Below are 21,475 nucleotides of genomic sequence, written 5' to 3'. Positions count from 1 at the left end.
GAGAAGTCAAGTGAAATTAAATAAAGTTATTTTATAATTCATAAACGTGCATGAAAAAGATAACTTAGAAAAGATAATAAAGAGTTAAAGTCTGGTGAGCAAGGAGTCCTCTCGAGTGATCGCACAATTAGTGCCCTGTTTTTGGAGAGAACTCCTTATCACCAATTGAGGGTTCATTTTTGAAGGACGACAAATTTTGGAAGGAGAATTTTCAAAAGAGAGAAAGTTTTGAGAGGAGAAATTTCTCTCACAAATCTTTTTGGGCGTTGCGTTGTTAGCATCATAATTCAGGTAGATTTTTGTGATTATTCACACAATTTATTTCGCTTTCCTTTCCTATCTTCGTCGTGACTGTCGAATGGTTATTTGAATAATTCTTGTGATGAATGTTTTAGTATTGTGAATTTATAGTATGTATGTTAAATCATCTCTATACGGGAAGATTAAAAGATCAATATAATCCTTATTCATTAGATTTAAAAGTGGAAAGTGAATGGGGAAGGGTTTTGTATTAAATTCAAAAATTTCAATTGAGAAAATCGATCGGTTGGACGTATTTCCTCTATCAGATTAAAGTTGAAACTTTTTATAGAAAAATATATGATGAGATTACTCGGTACTCTATACTTCATGTATGCATGATGATTATTATAGTGATTACAGTTATTGATAATGATTAGTTGGATGGATTATCATATGTGTTTTCTTATGGATACTTACCCTATACTACATGTGTATTGTGTGCGTGTATGTTTTCTTTATGTATGGCGTTTTTGATGTAGTTAAGGAAGGAAGTCATAGTCACTTGCTAGTCAAGATCTACATGATGCACCACTTTCTGCCATTTTCTATTTAGCTTAGTATATATGTGTTTGTATATGCATGGAATTTATGCAGATTGCAGGTGCCGAGTATTGACTTCCTTGAATTGCTAGGATAAGTGTACCCTATCACATTATCTCAATGGTAAGAGAGGGGAGATAAATTCTTAAGTCCAAATCTTAAACCTTTAAGCCATTTGTCCTAGAAAATTAAGAGAAGTATCTGAGTTGTTTACCTTTCGAATGCGTCAGATGACATTACTTGTTCCAGATTCAATAGATTTATGATGAGATTGCTTCGTACTCTCTACTTCATGAATGCATGATGATTATTACAGTGATTTCAGTTATTGATGATGATTAGTTAGATGGATTATCATATGTGTTTTCTTATGGATATTTACCTTCTGAATGCGTCAAATGACATTAATTGTTTCAGATTCAATTGATTTATGATGAGATTACTTGGTACTCTATACTTATGTATGCATGATGATTATTACAGTGATTTTAGTTATTGATGATGATTAGTTAGATGGATTATCATATGTGTTTTCTTATGGATACTTACCCCATACTACATGTGTATTGTGTGCGTGTATGTTTTCTTTATGTATGGTGTTTTTGATGTGGTTAAGGAAGGGAGTCATAGTCACCTACTAGTCGAGATCTACACGATGCACCACTTCCTGTCATTGTTTGTTTAGCTTAGTATATGTGTTTGTACATGCGTGGATTTTATGCAGATTGCAGGTACCAAGTATCGACTTCCCTGAATTGCGAGGATAAGTGTACCCTATTGCATTATCTCAATAGTAAGAGAGGGGAGATAAATTCTTAAGTCCAAATCCTAAACCTTTAAGCCATTTGTGCTAGAAAATTAGGACAAATATTTGAGTTGTTTACCTTCCGAATGTGTCGGATGGCGTTAATTTGTGATTATAACCCTTTAGTTTGATCTTGTATGCATTTTTCTATGATGGGTTTTTGTATTTTATTTTATAAGTCTTTGGTGATTTATTTATTAATTAAGTCAAATAAAATGATTTAATTTAATGGAAAATTGTCATGATATTTTAATATTTAATTATATTAATTAGAAAATTAATTAAATAAAAAGAATTAAATTCAAAGATAAAAGTTATAAGTTTAATTTTTGAACATGATAATATATATTTAATTTAATAATAATATATTTAGAGTTCATTTTTAAATAAATGCTAATTACTATTATTATTTAAGTTAATAAATATTTTATCAATTAACGTTTTGAAAATAAATTATAAAGTGAAAAAGATATTAATTTAGTAAAAGTTTTAACGTTGCATAAAGTGTGCATGAGATTAAAATTTAATAAATTAATTAAAAAGAGAAGTCAAGTGAAATTAAATAAAGTTATTTTATAATTCATTAAACGTGCATGAAAAAGATAAAGAAAAGATAATAAAGAGTTAAAAGTTTGGTGAGCAAGGAGTCCTCTCAGGTGATTGCACAATTAGTGCCCCGATTTTAGGAGAGAACTCCTTATCACCAATTGAGGGTTCATTTTCGAAGGATCGTGAATTTTGGAAGGAGAATTCTCAGAAGAGAGAAGGTTTGAGAGGAGAAATTTTTCTCACAAATCTTTTTGGCCGTTGCATTGTTAGCATTAGAATCCAAGTAGATTCTTGTGATTATTCACACAATTTATTATGCTCTTTCCTTTCCTGCCTTCATCATGACTATCGAATGGTTATCTGAATAATTCTTGTGACGATTGTTTAAATATTGTGAATTTCTAATATGTATGTTAAATCTTCTATACATGGGAAGATTAAAAGATTAATATAATCCTTCTTTAGTAGATTTAAAAGTGAAAATTGAATGGGGAAGGGTTTTGTATTAAATTCAAAAATTTCAATTGAAAAATCGATCGGTTGGACGTATTTCCTCTATCAGATTAAGGCTGGAACTTTTTATAAAAAAAAAATATTTTTAAAATAAATTTAGGGGAGTCTGATTCTTTTTAAATAATAAAATATTTATAAAAAGAAAAATTAAAAGAAATAAAAATACATTGGAGGGAGGCAGGTTTTACCCACCCCCCATCTTACCTCTCAACGACATTGATTGGATGCTGTGTTGACCGCAGTCTAGGCTACGACAGCTGGCCTGCAATCAACAACCTTTTTAGAAACTACAAGACTATATATAAAAGTAGGTGGGCTTTATAATAAATGTTGATTTTATTAAAAAAAAATTATTATTTATTATGATTTAATAAATTTTTATTTTTTTAAATTAGTAAACGGCCAAGGCCTTGATTATGATTTAATATTTTTTATTAATAAGTTTTTTAAATATTAATTTTATTATTATTTAATAATTTTATCAATAAGTTTTAATATTAATTATTATTATTATTTAATAATATTATTAATAAGTTTTAATATCAATTTTATTATTATTTAATAATGTTTATTAATAAGTTTAATAATTAATTTAATTATTAAATAGATTTATTGATAATTAATTAGACATTCATTAGAGTCTTAGATTTATTTAATTATTATTAATAAATCTAATTATAATAAAATTGCAAATTATTTTATTTAAAATCAATGAGAATTATTTTAATAATTTAATTAAATAAATAATTACCCTTTAATTATTTTTAGGAAATTAACTTTAAATATAATGTGGGTAATTCTATATTTTATTCAAATAAATGAATGGGTTAACGTGTAGGGTAAATCAAGAATCTTATGTACTCGAAACATTTGTTGAAACAAAGATTGAAACCTTACACTTAACAGCATGCTTTCATAATCAAACCAAACTATGAAACCTACACTTTGTTATCTGTATGTTGTCTATGTTTTGGGTTTGGGTTGACTAAAGTGTTGACCAATTTTAGGACGTTTACCAGAGGCTTGGGGTTTTGTGATTGTGATGTAATTATGTTTTGATCTTGATCTTTCTAACTCAACCATGGTAATGTGTCTAGTATGCTCTATGCTAAGTTTGACTATATTGTTTGTTATTGCTTTCTAGTATTCTTGTGTGAAACTGAGGTGAATGTTATGACATTTTTGACTTAACCATTCTTAGTCTTTGATCAATATTTTTGGGATGCTTTCCAATTGCTCGTAGAGAATTGATGTGTTGTTATAATTTGTCTGTTGATCCTTTCCAATCACTTATATAGGACTGAGATGATTTTATACGATTCTTTGATTTATAATTTTATGAGCCTAGGGTAGGTAATTTGTATGTTAAGTTGAGAAGTGGCTTGCAATGGGGGCTGGGGCCCAAAGTGGCTGCCAGAGTAACTCATTGTAAGTAGTTTAATAAGTGATAACATTTCATTAAATGGGTTTAAAATGAATTAATAAGACATTGATACCACAGAAAGTCACAAAGGGGTCGAAGGATTAAAAGACTAGCCGAGTAACCTTAGAGTTGACTCATTAGTATGCCTTATCAGTACGAAAAGATACTAGTGCCACATAGGGTCACTAGGGTGCCAGAGGTTTAAAAGACTAGTCGGGTAACCCTAGTGTTGATTCGTGTGATGACACTTGCCCACTAGCAGTATAGGTTTCCTACGTGTGCGTGTTTGCCTCTAGGTCTAGATGTCGATTTATCTTGGAACCTTTGAGTTAGATTACATTTAGGGTTTCCTGGACTTAGAGATTACTTTTGATTTTTGGATTGTTATCCTATTTGGGACTTGAGACTATCTCCTTAGCGTGGTGGGAGTGAGCCTTTTTGAGTTACCATGCAGTCAGGTGGTAGTGCTTTTTACTCTTACCATTGAGCTCCGTCCGTTGATACTATGGTTGGAGTTTCCTTGTTTGCATTTCTTTTCATTCTATCTTTGCGTATTATGATGGATAGTTATATCTTTATGATGGACGGTTTCACTTACTATATTGTATTTTGTTTCATGGTTCTGAAAGGGATAATGTAATCTATTCTTATAAATGTTTATTCTTTTAACCTTTCATACCCTGTGACATGTATAGTGGATGATTGAACATTCCAAATTTTATTGCCAAGTGGCATTCAGAACAAATGTATATTATTGAAATGGACTTTAGACTTTTAATTATTCTTTCATGTGGATGTGGTAATTGTTAGACTTAGTATTAATTAAAATTAAATGTGGCTCAATGTTTTAGGATCCTTAAAGAATGTAATCTGTTATGTTTGCTTCTATAAGACTGTATGTTATTGCTTCCGCCACTTTATGTTTTATGTGTATGTTATTCTTTCTTAAAAAAAAAAAATGTTTGGAAAACTTAGTAAAACTTTAGGTTAATTCTTTTGGATCCCTTGGCTGGGTGTTACACAATGACTTGAGCATATCTTCCTCTAAATAAAACTTGATTCTTTTCTCAACAATGGATTTCAATGTGGGGCATGTGCTCTCATAAAAAGTCCATGAGAGCCCATTTGCTAGAGGAGGATTTGAATTTAATGACAAAACATTCTTTGTTCTAGCGAAAATAAGGGAAGCAGAAAGAGCAAAAAAAGAGAGACAAAGCATGAATTTTCTCTATTGGAAAGAAGAAGAACTCAAGGAGTGTTTTTTTGTGGGGAGTGAAGTAGAGAGGCAGAGGTATTTAAGGGAAAAATGTGAGCAAGTGGGACCAGAAAAGATATAGGATTGCTTAGTCACTATTGACAATTTTTTAACATTTGCAAGGAAATCTTGATCCGTAAGAAATTCGTTCAAGTCTAAAATTGATCTAAATGGAATATTTTTTTTGATTTGCAATGAGTGAGTCACCCAAGGGCTTTGGAGTCTCCCCTATCGACACCAACATATACCCAAAATTTTTTTTTCATTTTTATTGGCTTCCCTCACAACACTTGGTAACCTAATCATAATCCGTCTGAAATTGTAAATGTACAAAGAATGAAAAACGCGTACATAAATAAAAAAACAAAATAAGAAGACAAGGGAAAAATAATGCATAACTTAAGGGAGACTAACTTTTGCAAAAATGGAGGTAACAAAATACTCAAAGCTTCACATGCCTGTAGACGTTAAGAAGAGAGATTGCCCTATACAATGTATGAATGTTCAAGATTCTGAAATTCATAATCTAATAGCTGACACACATTCAATGCAAACCTTTTTTTCCCTAAAAACTACATTAAATGTTTAACACTGGTCACTGCTCAATGTAGCAAATATCTTGGGTTTCAGTACAAATCTATAGATCTTTTTTGATTGAAATTTGACAATATTAATACCTGTCTCTATGCTATACATTTGCACACTACAATTCAATAGAAAAAACTTTATTGTTTGATCAACTAAAAGTTTCAAATTTTTTTTAACACTGACTGTTCATTGTATGCAAAAATATTTATATAATGAAACATTATATTTGAATAGGAATATGTAATAATTCAAGCATTTCATTGGTTGAGCAAAATTTCAGAATAAGCATCTCATGTATGCTATAGTATCTTGCCTGTCAATAGGAACTAGAGCTTATTTCGGTATGGATTGTCATTATCAATAGTTAAACTATATATATATATATATATATATATATATATATATATATATATATATATATATATATATATATATATATATATATATATATATGGTATGAGTATGTGACAATTTTTTTAAAAAATTTATTAGGGTTGATAGGTACTTTGCATTATGTTTCCAATGTAGGATTTGATCATATATTTCTTATTAATAGAATTTGTAAACTATTAGATTTTTTTTGAAAATTTAACAATTAAAAATATTTAAATACTACATTTAAATATATTAATTATTGTTATATACAATCTAAAGGGTCTTGGTAGAAATCTTCTTCTTTCACAAATGACTCCTATCACTTAGGCCTGGAATTTGACAGTCACCCCTATCTGTCATATGATTTTTTTATGATGGCTATAAATTTTTTAGGCCTTTCATTCTACGTTTTGATAAAAAAATTGATTGTCAATTTTCATTTTAACATTAAATATTTTATAAATTAGAAAATAATAATAGTAATTAGTAATATTTGCAAAACTCTCTATGAATAACTTGTAATTATAAATTAATACTATATACAATATCATAAAAGAAGCAGGTTTCTAAGTTCATGTATGTTACTTTAAGAGATTTTTAAATTTTATATTTTTAAAAATAAATTTTAAAGTTTATTATATTGTATTTCGATAAGATTATAAATTAATATAAATATGTATTCACCAAAATAGAAACATAACTAAACAGAAAGAAAAAATAAAAAAATCTATAATATAAAATAATATATATTTATCATACATATATATTATACAAATTATGAAATCACATTTATTTATAATATTAAATATAATACTAAATTACCTATAACAAATATTGACGGTTTAGTAATAGAATTAGTTGTCATATTGACGTTTTTAAAAAAATTAGTCGATCAAACCATACGGTCTTACAATTTTTTAACTTGTCATATACGGTTAAAAAGTGCAAAAATGGCCCATATGGTCATCAAATTCCAGGCTTGAAGTATCACTAATCGTTGAGCACTATAGTTTATATTAGTTTAGTTTTTTCTTTAAATGTTGTTTTTAGTTTCTATAGTTTATTTAGTCAATAGAATATTTGTTAGATACGTTGCTATTTTTTCATATTATTTTTTTGTATTTCTCTTATTAAATTTTCATAATAGATTTTTTGATGGAGTTTTTTAAATGATTGTTTTGATAATTGAATTCAAATAAATAATATTTATTAATCTATTTAAAATATTTTAGTAAATATTATGTTATTTAAAATGAATATTATTAATAATCTAATTTGTTCACATAAGATTATATTTTAAATCTCCACTTTTAACTATTGTTTTTCTTTTCCTATTTATTTAAAAAATAATTACTTTTGATCTCTACATTAGTGTGATCTCTATTTATTTAACTTTTGATTTTTAAAATTGATTTAGGTTCTAATTTTTAAATTATTATTTTATATCAGTTCAATTTTTTCTTTAAATATTTTTTTTTTAGTTTCTATAATTTATTTCGTCAATATTAAGATTCTGTTGTTTTTTCATATTATTTTTTATATTTATATTATTGTTTTTTCATAATAGATTTTTTGATAGAGTTTTTTAAATAATAATTTTTTTGATAAATTGAATTTAAATAAATAATATTTATTAATTTATTTGAAAGATTTTAGTAAATGTTATGTTATTTAAATTGAAAATTATTAATTATCTAATTTGTTCCCATAAGATTATATTTCAAAAAAATAATTTTATTGTCGCACCTATAAATCAACATCTACATTATCTCTTTTCTTTGATGTTCGACAATTATTTTTTCAATTTTATTTTATAACAAACGGTACAAAATCTTAAAAAATAATCTGCATTAATTTTAGCCCAATTTCAACGAAAAACAGTCATTTCTAAAAGAGCAAGAAAGAAAGAAACAACCACGCAGAGCAACTATGGCCCAAGAAAGAAGACGCCAAAATGGCCGCAAAACACGTTGGAGATACATTGAATTCAACCCAACTGCTAATTAATTTGCTGTTAGATGTCATGTTGAATTCAACGGCATTGCAGATTTATCTATTTCTTTGAGCCCACCTGAAATCTTCACGACGTAGGAACCGATCCAACAAACTCGGGGAGCTCAGTAAACCCATCCTCCCGCGAAAATCAACGTCAAACAGTGAAAGGATATCAGAGCAGGTCCCATCATTCTCGCAAGCACAGGATATCACAGCAGGTGGAGTTTTCCCATTTCCTTCCTCGCCTGTAAAAGCGAGGGAAGGAGCAAAACCAGAGAATGGCAATGGAGGAATCAAACGGAGAGAAACGCAGCAGCAGATCGCTGCAGCTTCCGCCCGGAATGTCTCGTAGCGCTCTCTGTGTCAACACGGGCGAAGCGAGCAGTCCCATGGTGAGCACCCCGTCTCCTTCGAGGAATTACTACAGCGACCGCTTTATTCCCAGCCGATCTGCTTCCAATCTGACAGGCTTTGCGTTGCTGGAGAAAGCCGGGAGTACGGCGACCCCGGCGGGAGTGGCGGAGGATGCTTCAGGGGCGTATTCGACCCTGCTTCGGAGGGAGCTTTTTGGGGCCGAGGCAGTAGGCTCTCTTTCGCCTGCTACACCAGATAAGATGGGGAGAGATTCGAAGAATTGTTGCCCCATTAGCCCTAATAGAAATATCTTTAAGTTCATGTCGGGCGCGGGTTCCAGCTCTAGACCAGAGTCGCCTTATTCCCTCTCGCCCGTGGGATCCGATGGGGATTTGTGCGGAGTCGTCAGTAGCCCTCCAAAGGCGCCTAGAAAAATTGCGAGGTCGCCTTATAAGGTAGGTCGTTTTTGTTTTTTGGCATGCTATAGTTTTTGCTTTCTTTGATTTTGTAGGTCATTTAGGGTTTTCGAAGGGCAGCTCTCAAGTTTTAATCATAAAGTGATGAAAAATGAAATAGAATTATATGGTACCTGTAGTTAGGGTATGCTCAAAGCCTGAGTAGTAAGAGTACTCAGAGCTCCTCGATTTTGGTACCGGATGTCAAAAGCAAACTCAGTTGGGCGGTGAGTTGGAAGGGGTTGAGGCACCAGAGCAAAGCATAAATTCATTGGGAACAGGGAGATATCAGCTTATGTTAGTTTATGCAGCGTCCCTCAAAATTTTGCCTTCTCCAAAACCACACCGTTGAGCTCGGGCATCACCAAAATTAGCAGAAACAATATACATATGCCATTTCCTGGTTTACGTTAGTAAAATAACAATAACGACCTTAGTAGAAGTTTTTTTCATGCATTTTATTTGGACGAGAGAGGGAGTTCCGTAGCTAATAGCTCGCGACCTAGAAAGAAACAGATAAATAGTGTTTATAATGATTGGCGAAAAATGCAATAGTAGTTTTTATTGCCAACTCCAAAACTACGTATCCCCATGCTGGAAACGTTGAAGATACATTGAGCATAATTTCATTCACTCCGGTGTATGCCAGTAGGATAACAATAATGACTTTCATAGAAAACAAGCTTCAATTCGTGTAAACTTATTTAGATGAGAGTCGAGAACCATGGCACATAGCCCCCGACCTAGAAATAGACAAGTAGACAGACTTTATAATATTATATTGATGGTGCAAAAATAGCAACAGGCGATATGCAATTTAATTGAGACAGCTTTCTAGGTTTTTTTTTGCTTTAAAAAGATGGTATATGTAGTCAGAGTATGGTTGAAGTTTGAGTGGTTAGAGCACCCAAATGTTCTTGATTTTGGTACTGGTTCTAAAAAATAATTCACATGCCTTAGGGTATTTGCTTTTGTCTCCTATCCATGATAGGCAGTGAGGGAATGGTTGAAGTCCAAGTCGTTAGAGTACTAAAGGCTCTCAATTTTGGGTGGCTAGAGTACCCGAATGTTTTCGATTTTTGTACTGGGTCTCAACAATCCTGATGATATTCTTTGTCTCCTATCCACTGTAGGTTGTCAGGGTATAATTGAAGCCCAAGTGTTGAGAGTACCTAAAGACTTCTGTTTGCTACTTATTCTAAAAAATCAAGCTCAAGCCTGATTGCACTCTCCTTTTGCCCCCTATCAATAATAGGCAGGAGGAAGGGGGTGCATCAGTAGGAGCAGATCATACATGATATATGTCTTTGGAACAGGCTGTCACCAGCTATATCAACTTGTGTAGTGTTCTCCAAATTCTTGGAAGTTTTTTGCCCTATACTTCCCCGTCTCTTTGAAACTTGGAGAAACAATGAATTTGTGCCACTCCCTCTGGTGCATGTAAACGAGATAATGATAATGGCCCTAATAGAAGTGTCAATTGTTACATTTTTATTTGGATGAAAGAGCCCAGTGTATGCTAATAACAATAACAATTGCAATAGAAGCTTTAATTGATGCATCTTAATTTGGATAAGAGAGTCTGGTGCATCCCAATAAGATAGCAATAATAATCTAAAAAATGTTGCAATTGATGAATCTTAATTTGGATGCGAGAGTCTGGTGGATTCTGTCACAATAACGAATAGCAGTCAGTGAGAGTTAGGGCGAGACTAGTCTTTCATGAATGAGCAATCAGTGTGAACTAAGGCAAGACTAATTCCCTATGGATGAGATCAATTGCTTGCAAGATGTGTGAGGTAGGATGAGTAAAACAACAGGATTGCTAATAATGTAAAATGGCATGGCTCAACAGATGTAAATCATATGAGCCTGGTGGATTCTGTCACAATAACGTGCATCTGAATTTGGCTGAGAGAACGTGATGTATGCTGATAAGACAACAATAACGATCTTAATAGAAGCTACAAGTGATGGATCCTTTATTGGATGAGAGGAGATTCACGACAAATAGCTCCCGACCTAGAATAAACAAATAGACAGTGCTTTATTAATACAACAATCCTAATAGAAGCTTCAAGTGATGTATCCTATTTTGAATACAGAACTTGATCGTAAATGCATCCCACAGTTTGATAACAGAAGAATGTATAATTCACAATTTCACATGGGTAGGAGGGACCAGTTTCAGTATACTCCTGTCCAAAATTATAGATATCTGATTGTGTTGGATAAATGCAAAAACAGGTTTTGGAGGGGCAAAAATAACCTTTACAAGATAAAAGGAAGGATAAGCACTAAGCTCCATCTAACAAAACAGCTGCTAAGACAAAGCAGCACAAGAGTAATTAGGACAAATTAGGACAATAGTCATCAATGGATATCTGATTGTTACAAGAGTCATGGGTAGGAGGGACCAGTTTCAGTATACTCCTGTCCAAAATTATAGATATCTGATTGTGTTGGATAAATGCAAAAACAGGTTTTGGAGGGGCCAAAATAACCTTTACAAGATAAAAGGAAGGATAAGCACTAAGCTCCGTCTAACAAAACAGCTGCTAAGACAAAGCAGCACAAGAGTAATTAGGACAAATTAGGACAAGAGTCATCAATGGATATCTGATTGTTACAAGAGTCTTGAGGACAAATTATTAACCTTGAAACCTTTTTATTGTTCCCACTTTGCATTGCTTGTGTGTTACATAAGCTCCTTAGATTTAATTTTATTTTTATAAATGTTTGAAAATCCGAGGATAGAAAAACACATTAATTAATAATTTCAACCATTTGATGTTAATGTTTAAAATAAATCCTTCTGTTGTTGATTTTTTTAACAAGGAAAGAATCAGAAAATCAAAATCTCAATTGCCTATGCATTTTCATTTGATTAACTTTAACCTGCTGTAGCTTCCTTCATGCCACTCTGGTATTCAATAATTTATTGATTAGTGGTAGTAAGTTCAATTTCATATGATGCACTTCTTGTGTGTTCAAGAGTTTGAGGTTTATTCAATTTCCACCACTTCAATGGTATCTTGGTTGGAATTTTTACAGGTTTTGGATGCTCCTGCCCTTCAAGATGATTTTTATCTCAATCTTGTGGATTGGTCATCTCATAATGTATTAGCAGTAGGCTTAGGCACATGTGTATACCTATGGAGTGCGTGCAGCAGTAAGGTATTTTTATTCTTTTTTTTCAAAGTAATCTGTTTAAGTTGTTTTTCTGATATTGTAATTTATTTTATGCCAGTAAAATAGTAAAATGGCAAGTAAACTAGTTAAAGGGTACTTCCATTTAGAGGGTTCGCTCCTGAAAGGCAAGGAATGCTGATTTCTCATAACCAAATAGAAGTTCTAAGCTTCTTTCAAAACTGTACTCGTTAAAAAGATTAGGAGTTTGCAAAGAAATTGTAGAATTTTCAAATCTTCTATCCAAAAACTAAAACTGCAGCTAAGGAGGTATGCTTATAAGGTATCACTAATAGCTAGCATCATTTTGGAGAATTCGGCCAACTTAAGAGATATCAAAATCTCACTGGGAACTCAGTAATAAATTTCTGACAGCTTATTTCAGCAAGCTTAAGTAGCTGGCCATTTATTGTAGCAGATCTAATCACAAAAAACAGTGTCCAACTAGAAGTTTCAAACCATTTTACTAGGATTCCAAGCAGTACAATTATACAGTATCTCAATTTTTTTTACTTTGGGATTCTCTATCAGAGTCATTATATTATGTTAACTGGTTTGAGGTCCCGCATGTCATCAGAAAGAATCACTACTGTGGTCAAGTAGGCAATTACTGTTGATCATAGTTCTTATCAGTTCTAATGAAATCAATAATATGGAAGCTTCTGCTTAACTGTATTTGATTGCTCCTATCCACAATCAAGGTAATGAAACACTAGTTTTGCCCTTGTTGATCTTTTGTGCCTTTGCAGTTTAATTTCTATGCAGAATGTCTCTAAGTATCTTGAACTCTTCTTGATGTGGTATGTGAGGCAGTAAACCATCATCATTATATTGATGGTGTGATAGGTTATCATCCTTACAAGCCCTGTTACTAGTTTTGTCCACGAAACCCCCCAGACTTTGGTGTGGTTTGAGCCTGGTCCAGGTCCAGGTCTTGATTTTGATGCTCTATGGGTCCTTCCAGGGCATTGCCAAACAGCCCTTGAGTCAGCTGGGTCTGTTGTCAAACACACCTGGGCGAATCAAGGTCCATTTTTGCAGGACTCTGACATAACCCAGGGGACCTTTCTTTAATAGAAAGTTCTCTTTAATTTTAAAAATCGTAACCAATACCCCGCTCTTTGTTTTACCACCTATTTTCTTCGTTAATAACAAGGGATCTGCTCAAACGGTGCTATTGCAGTGAAGAATTGAATTCTGGCCTTTATGCCCAGCAGTGACAGAAAATACAGGCCTCACACAAGAAAAATGTTGTTCATCTGAATGTTATCTGTTATAATTCTGTCCTTTTTTGAGTCTCCAACATAATCAAAATTGGGTTTAGTTTATGATTTTCTTAAGAAGAAAACAGAAAAGTTTAATTTGATAAACCCCTGCTACAGATTGATATCTGCACAAAGATATTGCAGTTGCTAGACCTCAAATGGAAGGCATAGCAAGCCTTATAATTAGAAAGGCTTCAATATTTGTAGTTGACACCTTGATTATTCTAAATATTTGATATGATAAATTCATCAGGCTAATGTTATTTATAGCATCAGTTGTTGCATTTCTCTTAGATAAAGTAATAATTACTATTGACACCTCTTTAAGTGTCCAAATTAGTATTGTAGGTTTTATTATTTTATTTTTTTGTTTTCTGTGGGGCCCACATAAAGGGGGTTAAACTTTTACTATTGGGTACATATGATCTTGTAAATCTTTAATTACTGTTTACTTTATTACTGTACGCCATATACCAAAATATGTATATATTTGTGATTTTTTTTGTATGGACATATTCAAAATGAACCCACCTCCCTAAGAAAGATTCGCTGTACCTCTACTCAAACCTGAACTAATATCTTAGCCTAAAAGAGATTTATGTAGTGTCTGGACTGCTCCAAGATCTTGTTGCATGTAAAACCCCATCGAAAGCTTCTGCCACAACAAAGAATGGCTAGATGGACAAAATGTTGGCCTCCTATAAACCTTTTGTCGTGGAGAAATATGGAGAGGAATATCAGGATTTGACATACTTTCTCCAACTCTTTGAAGACCAACCTTAGGTTTAATTTTAAGGTCTAATTAACATCATAATGGGTCTTATTCCTATCAAGTTTTGTCAACGTCCTTTGTGTTACTTGTTTCGAGGAATTAAATTGGCTATGGAAAACTATGATTCCATTCAAGTCTGGGCATCTTTGACAAATACTACTTGAGATGAAATTGGAAAAAATGCTGTTCATTCTCTTTGCTTTTACCTCTGCAAATTTTTTTGTAAACGATGTTACATAAGGAAATCAGTCCACACTTCTAGGATTCATAGGAAATTGCAGAGTTATTTTCTGGAATTAGTCATAAGTAAGTCTTATTTCATTCTATTAAAACCATAGGTACCATATGCATCTGAATCCATATTTTTTGAACTCGCCGTCCATTTCAGTTAAGATTTCTCAATTCCTACAAAAAATTTACCAAACTTTTCGTCGCCCATATGAATTGGATTTTAGGACCTGGTAACTATGCCTAAAACTAAAAGTGTTCAAACTTCCTGTTAATTTCTCTGTTGCTTGAGTCTTGTTATCAAATTTCACAAAGAAATTTAACAGGAAACTGTTAGGCTCAGGGGTCTTGTTTAAATTTAAAGAAATAGAGGAAGAAGAGAGGAATTAGGGTATTGTCCACAAGTGACCAGAGGAGTTTGAGTGACTCATAAAGTAGAAGTTAAATTAGGAAGTATTATTGTTAAATCTCCATATGCTGAAAAAGTAACTATCACATAGGCATTGAAAAATGAAAGAATAAGCAGTAAACCTGAAATGAGTACAATCTTGGGTCACGGTGGCTCAAAAGGACAGGTCACAATGACAAGTAGGAGTGATAAACTACAAGGCTGAAAGACTAACTATGTTAGAACATTTATAAGTTTGAAAGTGAGTAGACACAAAAATGACTTTAATCTTATGTGTGACCCTTCCTATATCAGTGGTTCAATTGCGGGTCAGACATCATCGGTAAGATTGTTCACAATCGGGTCTTGTCACTTCCATGAACAACATTAGTTGTGATAAAAGGCAAAATTTCAAAATTTCAAAGAATGTTCTTTTACCGATCCAATGTCCAATGAGAATAAAGATACGAAGGGGTCGATTATGGTGGCGATGTCCAGTAAAGAGACAAGGGCTCAAGATCATATATTTTCAAAGGAAGAGAATTCCACATCGAAGATATGACAACAAGAAAGATATGTTGCTGAGCTGACATGCAAAGGAAATAATGGAGTTATGATACGACTTTCACAAATTACTCTACAATATGATGGTGAATATAATATTTCTTTGATCATTTCAAAGGTGAATAAACATTCAGTTCGATCCTATGTAAATCAATGGTGTGGTAGTAAGACCAGATGGCATGTAGTTCCTCATTGTGTTTTACTAAATTGGTGTCAAGGCACAAGTCCATGCTCATGTTGCAAAAGAACCACATGACACCTGACTGCATGCGGTGTATTTTAAGTTAGTGATGGTCTTACTGGAATAATAAAATAACGGCATGCCCAGTGAATATGTATGTGAGATGCTCGACAAAATGTGAACTGACAGAGAAGTTAATGATTTTCCATTGAGAATCATCTTGATCCAGTGCCAGTGTGGGTTGAACTCGTCCAGCCCTTGCTCGAAGGCAGTATGATATAAGAATGACATTGGGCTTGTTTTTGAATGATGCAATAACAATGGTTGTGGCATACAGAGAAGGTAAAAGTATGAACTTGACTTGACGACAATAATGGGTGATGTCTTTCCAATTATGCAGGAGATGCACTCACATGAAACACAGGTGCATGGCCAATTAGAATTCAAGTCGAGCTAAGAACTCTTCATCAAACTACAATAAAAATGGAATTACAAACATGCAGAATGACTTGGTAGCAAATCATGGAAGTTACAATCAAAGATCAAGTTCACTAGATGATAGGAAATTTCCCTTGGTTTCTGAAACTTAGATTCAGTCTAACCAAGATGGATGAAATCAAAGCATGATTATCCAGACCTAATATTTGATAGTAGTCAAAAGGAATGTGATGGGTCATAACCAACATGTGCCACCTGTCTTCCTATGATCACATATGCCATTTTTGGACTTTCCTATTAGAAGTTTATGAGAATATAGAATTATAAAGGAAAGTCATCGGGAAAAAGATGTAAAATGTAATTAAAGATCCAGTTATAGAAACTGGATAGAGTCCTCAAAGAGTCTATTTAATGCAAGGAGTTTCTAGAGGTAGGGGTTCCGCTTTTTACCCAGGCCTGTGTGCTGTAGAGAAGGGGATTTAATTTTCTGCATGTGTTTGTAACAGGGGGTTGCTAATTTTCTTTCTATGCATTTGTTGTGCAAGTTCTGAGTCTGAACTCAAGTTTCGTTTGGTGTTGAATAAATGAAGGAAGCTTTATTAAATCTATGAAATTGTCATTGCTTTCTCTATGTTATACTGAACTGAGTTTTGAATATGATTTCTTTCAATGCCATCGACAAATGTAAGCCCAGCTGATTTTGGAAGTCAGTTTCCCGACTAAGACTAGTTGTTGAAAGAGATATGTACTTTTCGTGTTCTCTCAATTAGTCTTAGTTTGTGAATGTAAGGAAGTGGTCTTTGTATTGGTTCCTTAAGTTCACCTTTTCTTTGTATTTAGGTTTCTTTCACATCTATTCTATGTTTACAGATAGATGTTTGTAATCCTTTATTACTTTCAGGTTAAAAGTGTATCCATTTGTAGTTCAGTGAATTCATTGCAAATCTTGCATGGGGAGCTATACCCGAGACAATTTAGAGGACGCTTATGCATGCAATTTGCAAAGTAGTCCAAATGTTAGTCACATATGATTGTCTTCCTGATTCGGGCATTTCAGGGTCAATTTGTAAGTACTAGTGATTTATTTTTTCTGAGAAATTTGAAGGTGCTTCCCTGAGGATAGAGGTTGGAGACTCTATCTTTATTTGGTGGAAGAAACCTAGTGTAAATTATGGCTTTTACTACAACACTCCTTCATGGCAGCCATATTCTGGTCCTTTGGGTTTGCCTCATTACACGACCATGCCTACAGGATCAAAGTAATATTTTCTAAAGTTTGCCAGAAGAAGTAATCAAGATCCTGAATGTCACATCCGAGCATTTAACATATCTTGAGGGATTCTTGGATTTTCAGAAGAAAATATCTATGTTCACTTGTTTGTTAAGTTCCTTCTTGTTGATGCTGCTACTTAGTTTCAACATTTAGAAGACGAGTGTATCACAAGTTGGAACATGCTAGAGAATAAATTTCTTGCTAGATTCAAGGCAACAATCAACGTGGGCTTGCTCTTGTGCCAGTTTCTTCAAATTCAAAAAGAGGAGAACGAGGAAATGAGAGAGTTTGTGGACAGTTTCAATTGGACCTTGGCAAAAATTCCACAAGCTGATTAGCCCAACTAAGCTAACTTTCTATCAACATTTATGGTAGCATTGCATCCTGAGGTCAGATTCTATCTTAAAAAGAATAAGGTATGTGACTTTGAATTTGCCAAACTAGAAGCTGTCTGAATTGAAGATGCTCTATTATTATCAGGGTTGATTGAACAAAAGAAATTTACCAAATCATCCAATAATGAATATGAAGATTGTTGTTATCTTGAATCAAAGGTTTCTGAATTTTTTTCTCATACAGCTGAGAGTTTAAATGTAAATTTGAGTCAAGAGCATTCTCAAGATAATAGAGTCAATTTGAAACAATCAAAACATTTAATCTTGTTTCAAGTGATGATTATGACAGCTCAAGTGATGAAGAAGAGGATGAGTACATTCCTCCATTGGTTTAGACATCCATACCTACCGATGTCATGAATGATAAGGAGGGATAAAAATCAATTGGAGAAATCAACGGTGAAGCAGACATATTTCAGAAGCTGGAATTGGTATGCCAGTAGATTAAAATGAGTAGCTAGAAGATGGCATAACCATGGGTGAAAAATCTGAGTATATCTTACCTCTCTTTAATTCACTCATCTTACCAGACAATCTTGATGAAGGATTTGAAATCAGAGATAACCCTCTCTTTGAATTACATGCCAATGAAGATGTGGAACGGTTAGGAAAATATGAACTTCATGCTGATTTTGTAAAAGGCAATAATGCTGAAATAGTATGTCATGAACAAGAGGAGAAAAGAGATGCACTTTCTGTTGTTCCCGCTGGAGGTAGTCTTCGTGACAACATAGAAGTGGATCTTCTTATGCAAAACATGGGTAATTATCTTTCAGCCTCTAGAGAAGAGACTATTCTAGATACCTCTAAAATAGATCAACAAGCCGAAGTGTTTCAAGATGAAAAATCATTACCTCTTTTACTTGAGGGTAATTTCACTTTTGAAAAAGTTAATGTAACTTGTAGCATTTCAGATTTTGGCCAACATGAAGTTGATCTAGATCTAGTAGATTATCCATAAATGAATGGTCAAAGTTTTGTTGATTTAAGATTGTTTTGAAGTGAAGAACCTGTAATGGAACAATCATTATTTTGTCAATGATGTCAAACTTGCTACCTGCTGGTGAGACAATTGCATTTTGGTCTGAAAGCTATCATTTAGTTGATTGATGAAGAGGATTTGTACAACATTGATAATCAAGGGGTGCTAAGTCTAGTCTTCTAGGAGTGTACCAAGCATGTTGAGCTTCATTTTCATTACATTTGCAAACTGGTAGAAGAGAGATCAATTCATCTGCAATATGTTCTAACAGAGGATCTGACTGCATGTATTCTCACCGAGTCTTTGAGCTTGGATAAGTTCGTCAAATTTATGGTGTAGTTGACAAATTGACCATTAAGGGAGGGTCTCAGAATAAATATCTACTTAATTAATGGTCAATATTGTAATATATTAGTTTAGATTTTGTTAGTATAATTTAGCTAGAATACTTCTATATTATGCTTTTAGTATATCTTCAGTTTCTTTTAGAAACTTGGTCAATGTAATTGCCTATAAATTTTGCTTGTTTCTCAATGATAATCAAGCAATTACCATTGTCTAATTTGTTTCACAATTTCAAAATCATTTACAAAATAATTCTCCTTCTCTATTTTCCACAACGAACTTGTCATGTGAAAATTTCTTATACAAGATTACAAAGTATCTTCTCCACAAGCTCCGACTCAAATATGGATTAGTTCAAATAATTGGAACAATTGAAATCAAAGCTATTCAGACTATGATACCACTTGTAAGGAAGTTCATATAGTGGAACAACTTCCCATGCTAATGTTGAGAGGAGGGTTATGTAATTTTTTTTTTTCAGATCTTTACAATGCATACCATCAAAATGATTTCTTTGGGGAAAACCCTCTCAGGAGAAAAACTCCACTCCAAAAACCACCCAATATATTGTTAAAAAAATTATTAACATAATACAATATATTTGCAGAACAAGCTTCTTATAGGAGTATTGCCAATCAAAGATCTGAAGATGACAACTACGAAACTCTTACAACCTCTATCTAATGCACCTAATATATAGGAGTTAGAATGCATGAAACTGTAACCATGGGCTAAATCCACCCAAAAAGTGGCACCTTTCCTATCTCTAATCCAAGATGCCTTGTGACGTGTCAAAACACACATTGACATGTGTAGCTCCTTTTTACAACTCACTTATGTGTCCAACATGTTTTTATATTTTCTATTTTAGGAGACCCAATTTCTGAGGCCATAATTTTTGAACTAGGTGTTTGATTGCGGAGTTGTTTGAAGTGCTAGAAAGTTTGTGACATGCTTTGTCAAGCAATAACTCGCTTTGTTGGTTACAAACACTTTTGGGCTGTTTTGGATCCTCTAAGGCCTTCAAAATTGACTTCAATTTTTTTTCGTTTGCAACTTTAAAAAACAAAACCTTAATACCTTGAAATCTAGACATAATCTTGCAACTGCATGCTTATATAACCAATCCAAAGCCTTGGGAACATTTGGACCAATCAATGCTCAAATGAAATCTTACTTTAAAGAGCAGCCTTATATAAATGCAAGGTTGAGACCTTGAAAAGTCCATGTTAGTGAGCATTCTAAGCTTTTGGTTTAAAGTGTACAGCTGATTTTATATGAAGGGGAGATGCTATCTCACTGATTTGTGTCCATTCAAATTGCAGCATCTTATGGACTCTTGACACTTTCAATGGCAGCATTAGGCTGAAAGAGGGAAATAATGGCCATGTTAGTCTACGAAGTCCCATACAGGGATTGATGTTGGAAAATAGAAGCCTGCTAGAGGTGAACAATCAAAACCTTTGGTGAGGGCAATGATAGAAAATGGTCAGGGAGCTTCGAGAGTGCCCAATGATCAAAAGGAAAGGTACAGGTCTTTTATAGTCAACTATAGCAGCCATCTGTTTTTGGGTCTATACATATGGTGACAGTAATACGGGAGTACCTCGTATTCCTTGTAGGAGGGACCTAACTATGCCTACAAACAAGGCAAACATACCCTACCTCCTATGGAATTTGAACTTGTGACCTTGCTTTCAGGATTAAAAGTTCTCCAACACTAATCCAACTCAGTTTGTGCTTATTGATAGCTAATAAATGTCTCCTTGATAGCTGACAATAAAGTACATTGCTAATAAACATCTCACTGGTGTTCCGCGGGGTTTGGGGATGTTTCCTTGAGGGGCCGGGGGGTACTTGGTGCCTAAGACTGGGAATGCCTTGAGGGGGGTGGGGAAGGGGGAGCAGTGCTGACATAATGATAGCACATATAGTACTACTATTAGCACTTCAAAAATTACTATTAAGAGAGAGCTCGTAAATTTCCACAATCCTTGAGATGTGCAAATGTAGCTTCTGGATTTGATTGTGTAAGTTTTTTGTATCAATGTTATGGATCGCACTCTGTGATCTATCATAAGATGAAAAAATGAAAACCAGAGGAGAAAGTTACTATTAGTTTTAAAAGGATAAAGATGTACAACATAATAACTAGTCTAGTTGTAGTATTCATTGTTCAATAATTTGAATTATAAATGTCAAAATCTGCCCCGAAGTTTTGCTTTTATTTTCAAATTTGTGTATCTAATGTCATATCAAACAGTTGCCCTTATTCTGATTGTATAGTTTCTGATATTTAT

General features: G+C 33.3%; 1 protein-coding gene across 1 annotated transcript in view; it reads left to right on the top strand.

Annotated features, from left to right (window-relative positions):
* Positions 1-8,234: 8,234 nt before the first annotated feature.
* LOC149539909 (B-type cell cycle switch protein ccs52A-like) overlaps positions 8,235-21,475 on the top strand; it is a 34,000-nt gene continuing 20,759 nt past the window's right edge. Inside the window, exons 1-2 of the mRNA XM_089801127.1 lie at positions 8,235-9,155; positions 12,210-12,332. Coding sequence (XP_089657253.1) covers positions 8,625-9,155; positions 12,210-12,332 — 654 coding nt within the window. The 5' untranslated portion in view covers positions 8,235-8,624. The remainder of the gene's footprint in view (positions 9,156-12,209; positions 12,333-21,475) is intronic.

Source organism: Cupressus sempervirens, chromosome 9 (genome assembly GCF_028749045.1).
Source record: "Cupressus sempervirens isolate cs-2001-9-10 chromosome 9, ASM2874904v1, whole genome shotgun sequence".
In the NCBI taxonomy this organism is placed as follows: domain Eukaryota; kingdom Viridiplantae; phylum Streptophyta; class Pinopsida; order Cupressales; family Cupressaceae; genus Cupressus; species Cupressus sempervirens.
Note: the sequence above shows the minus strand (reverse complement) of the source record. Positions and strands in the feature narration are given on the sequence as shown.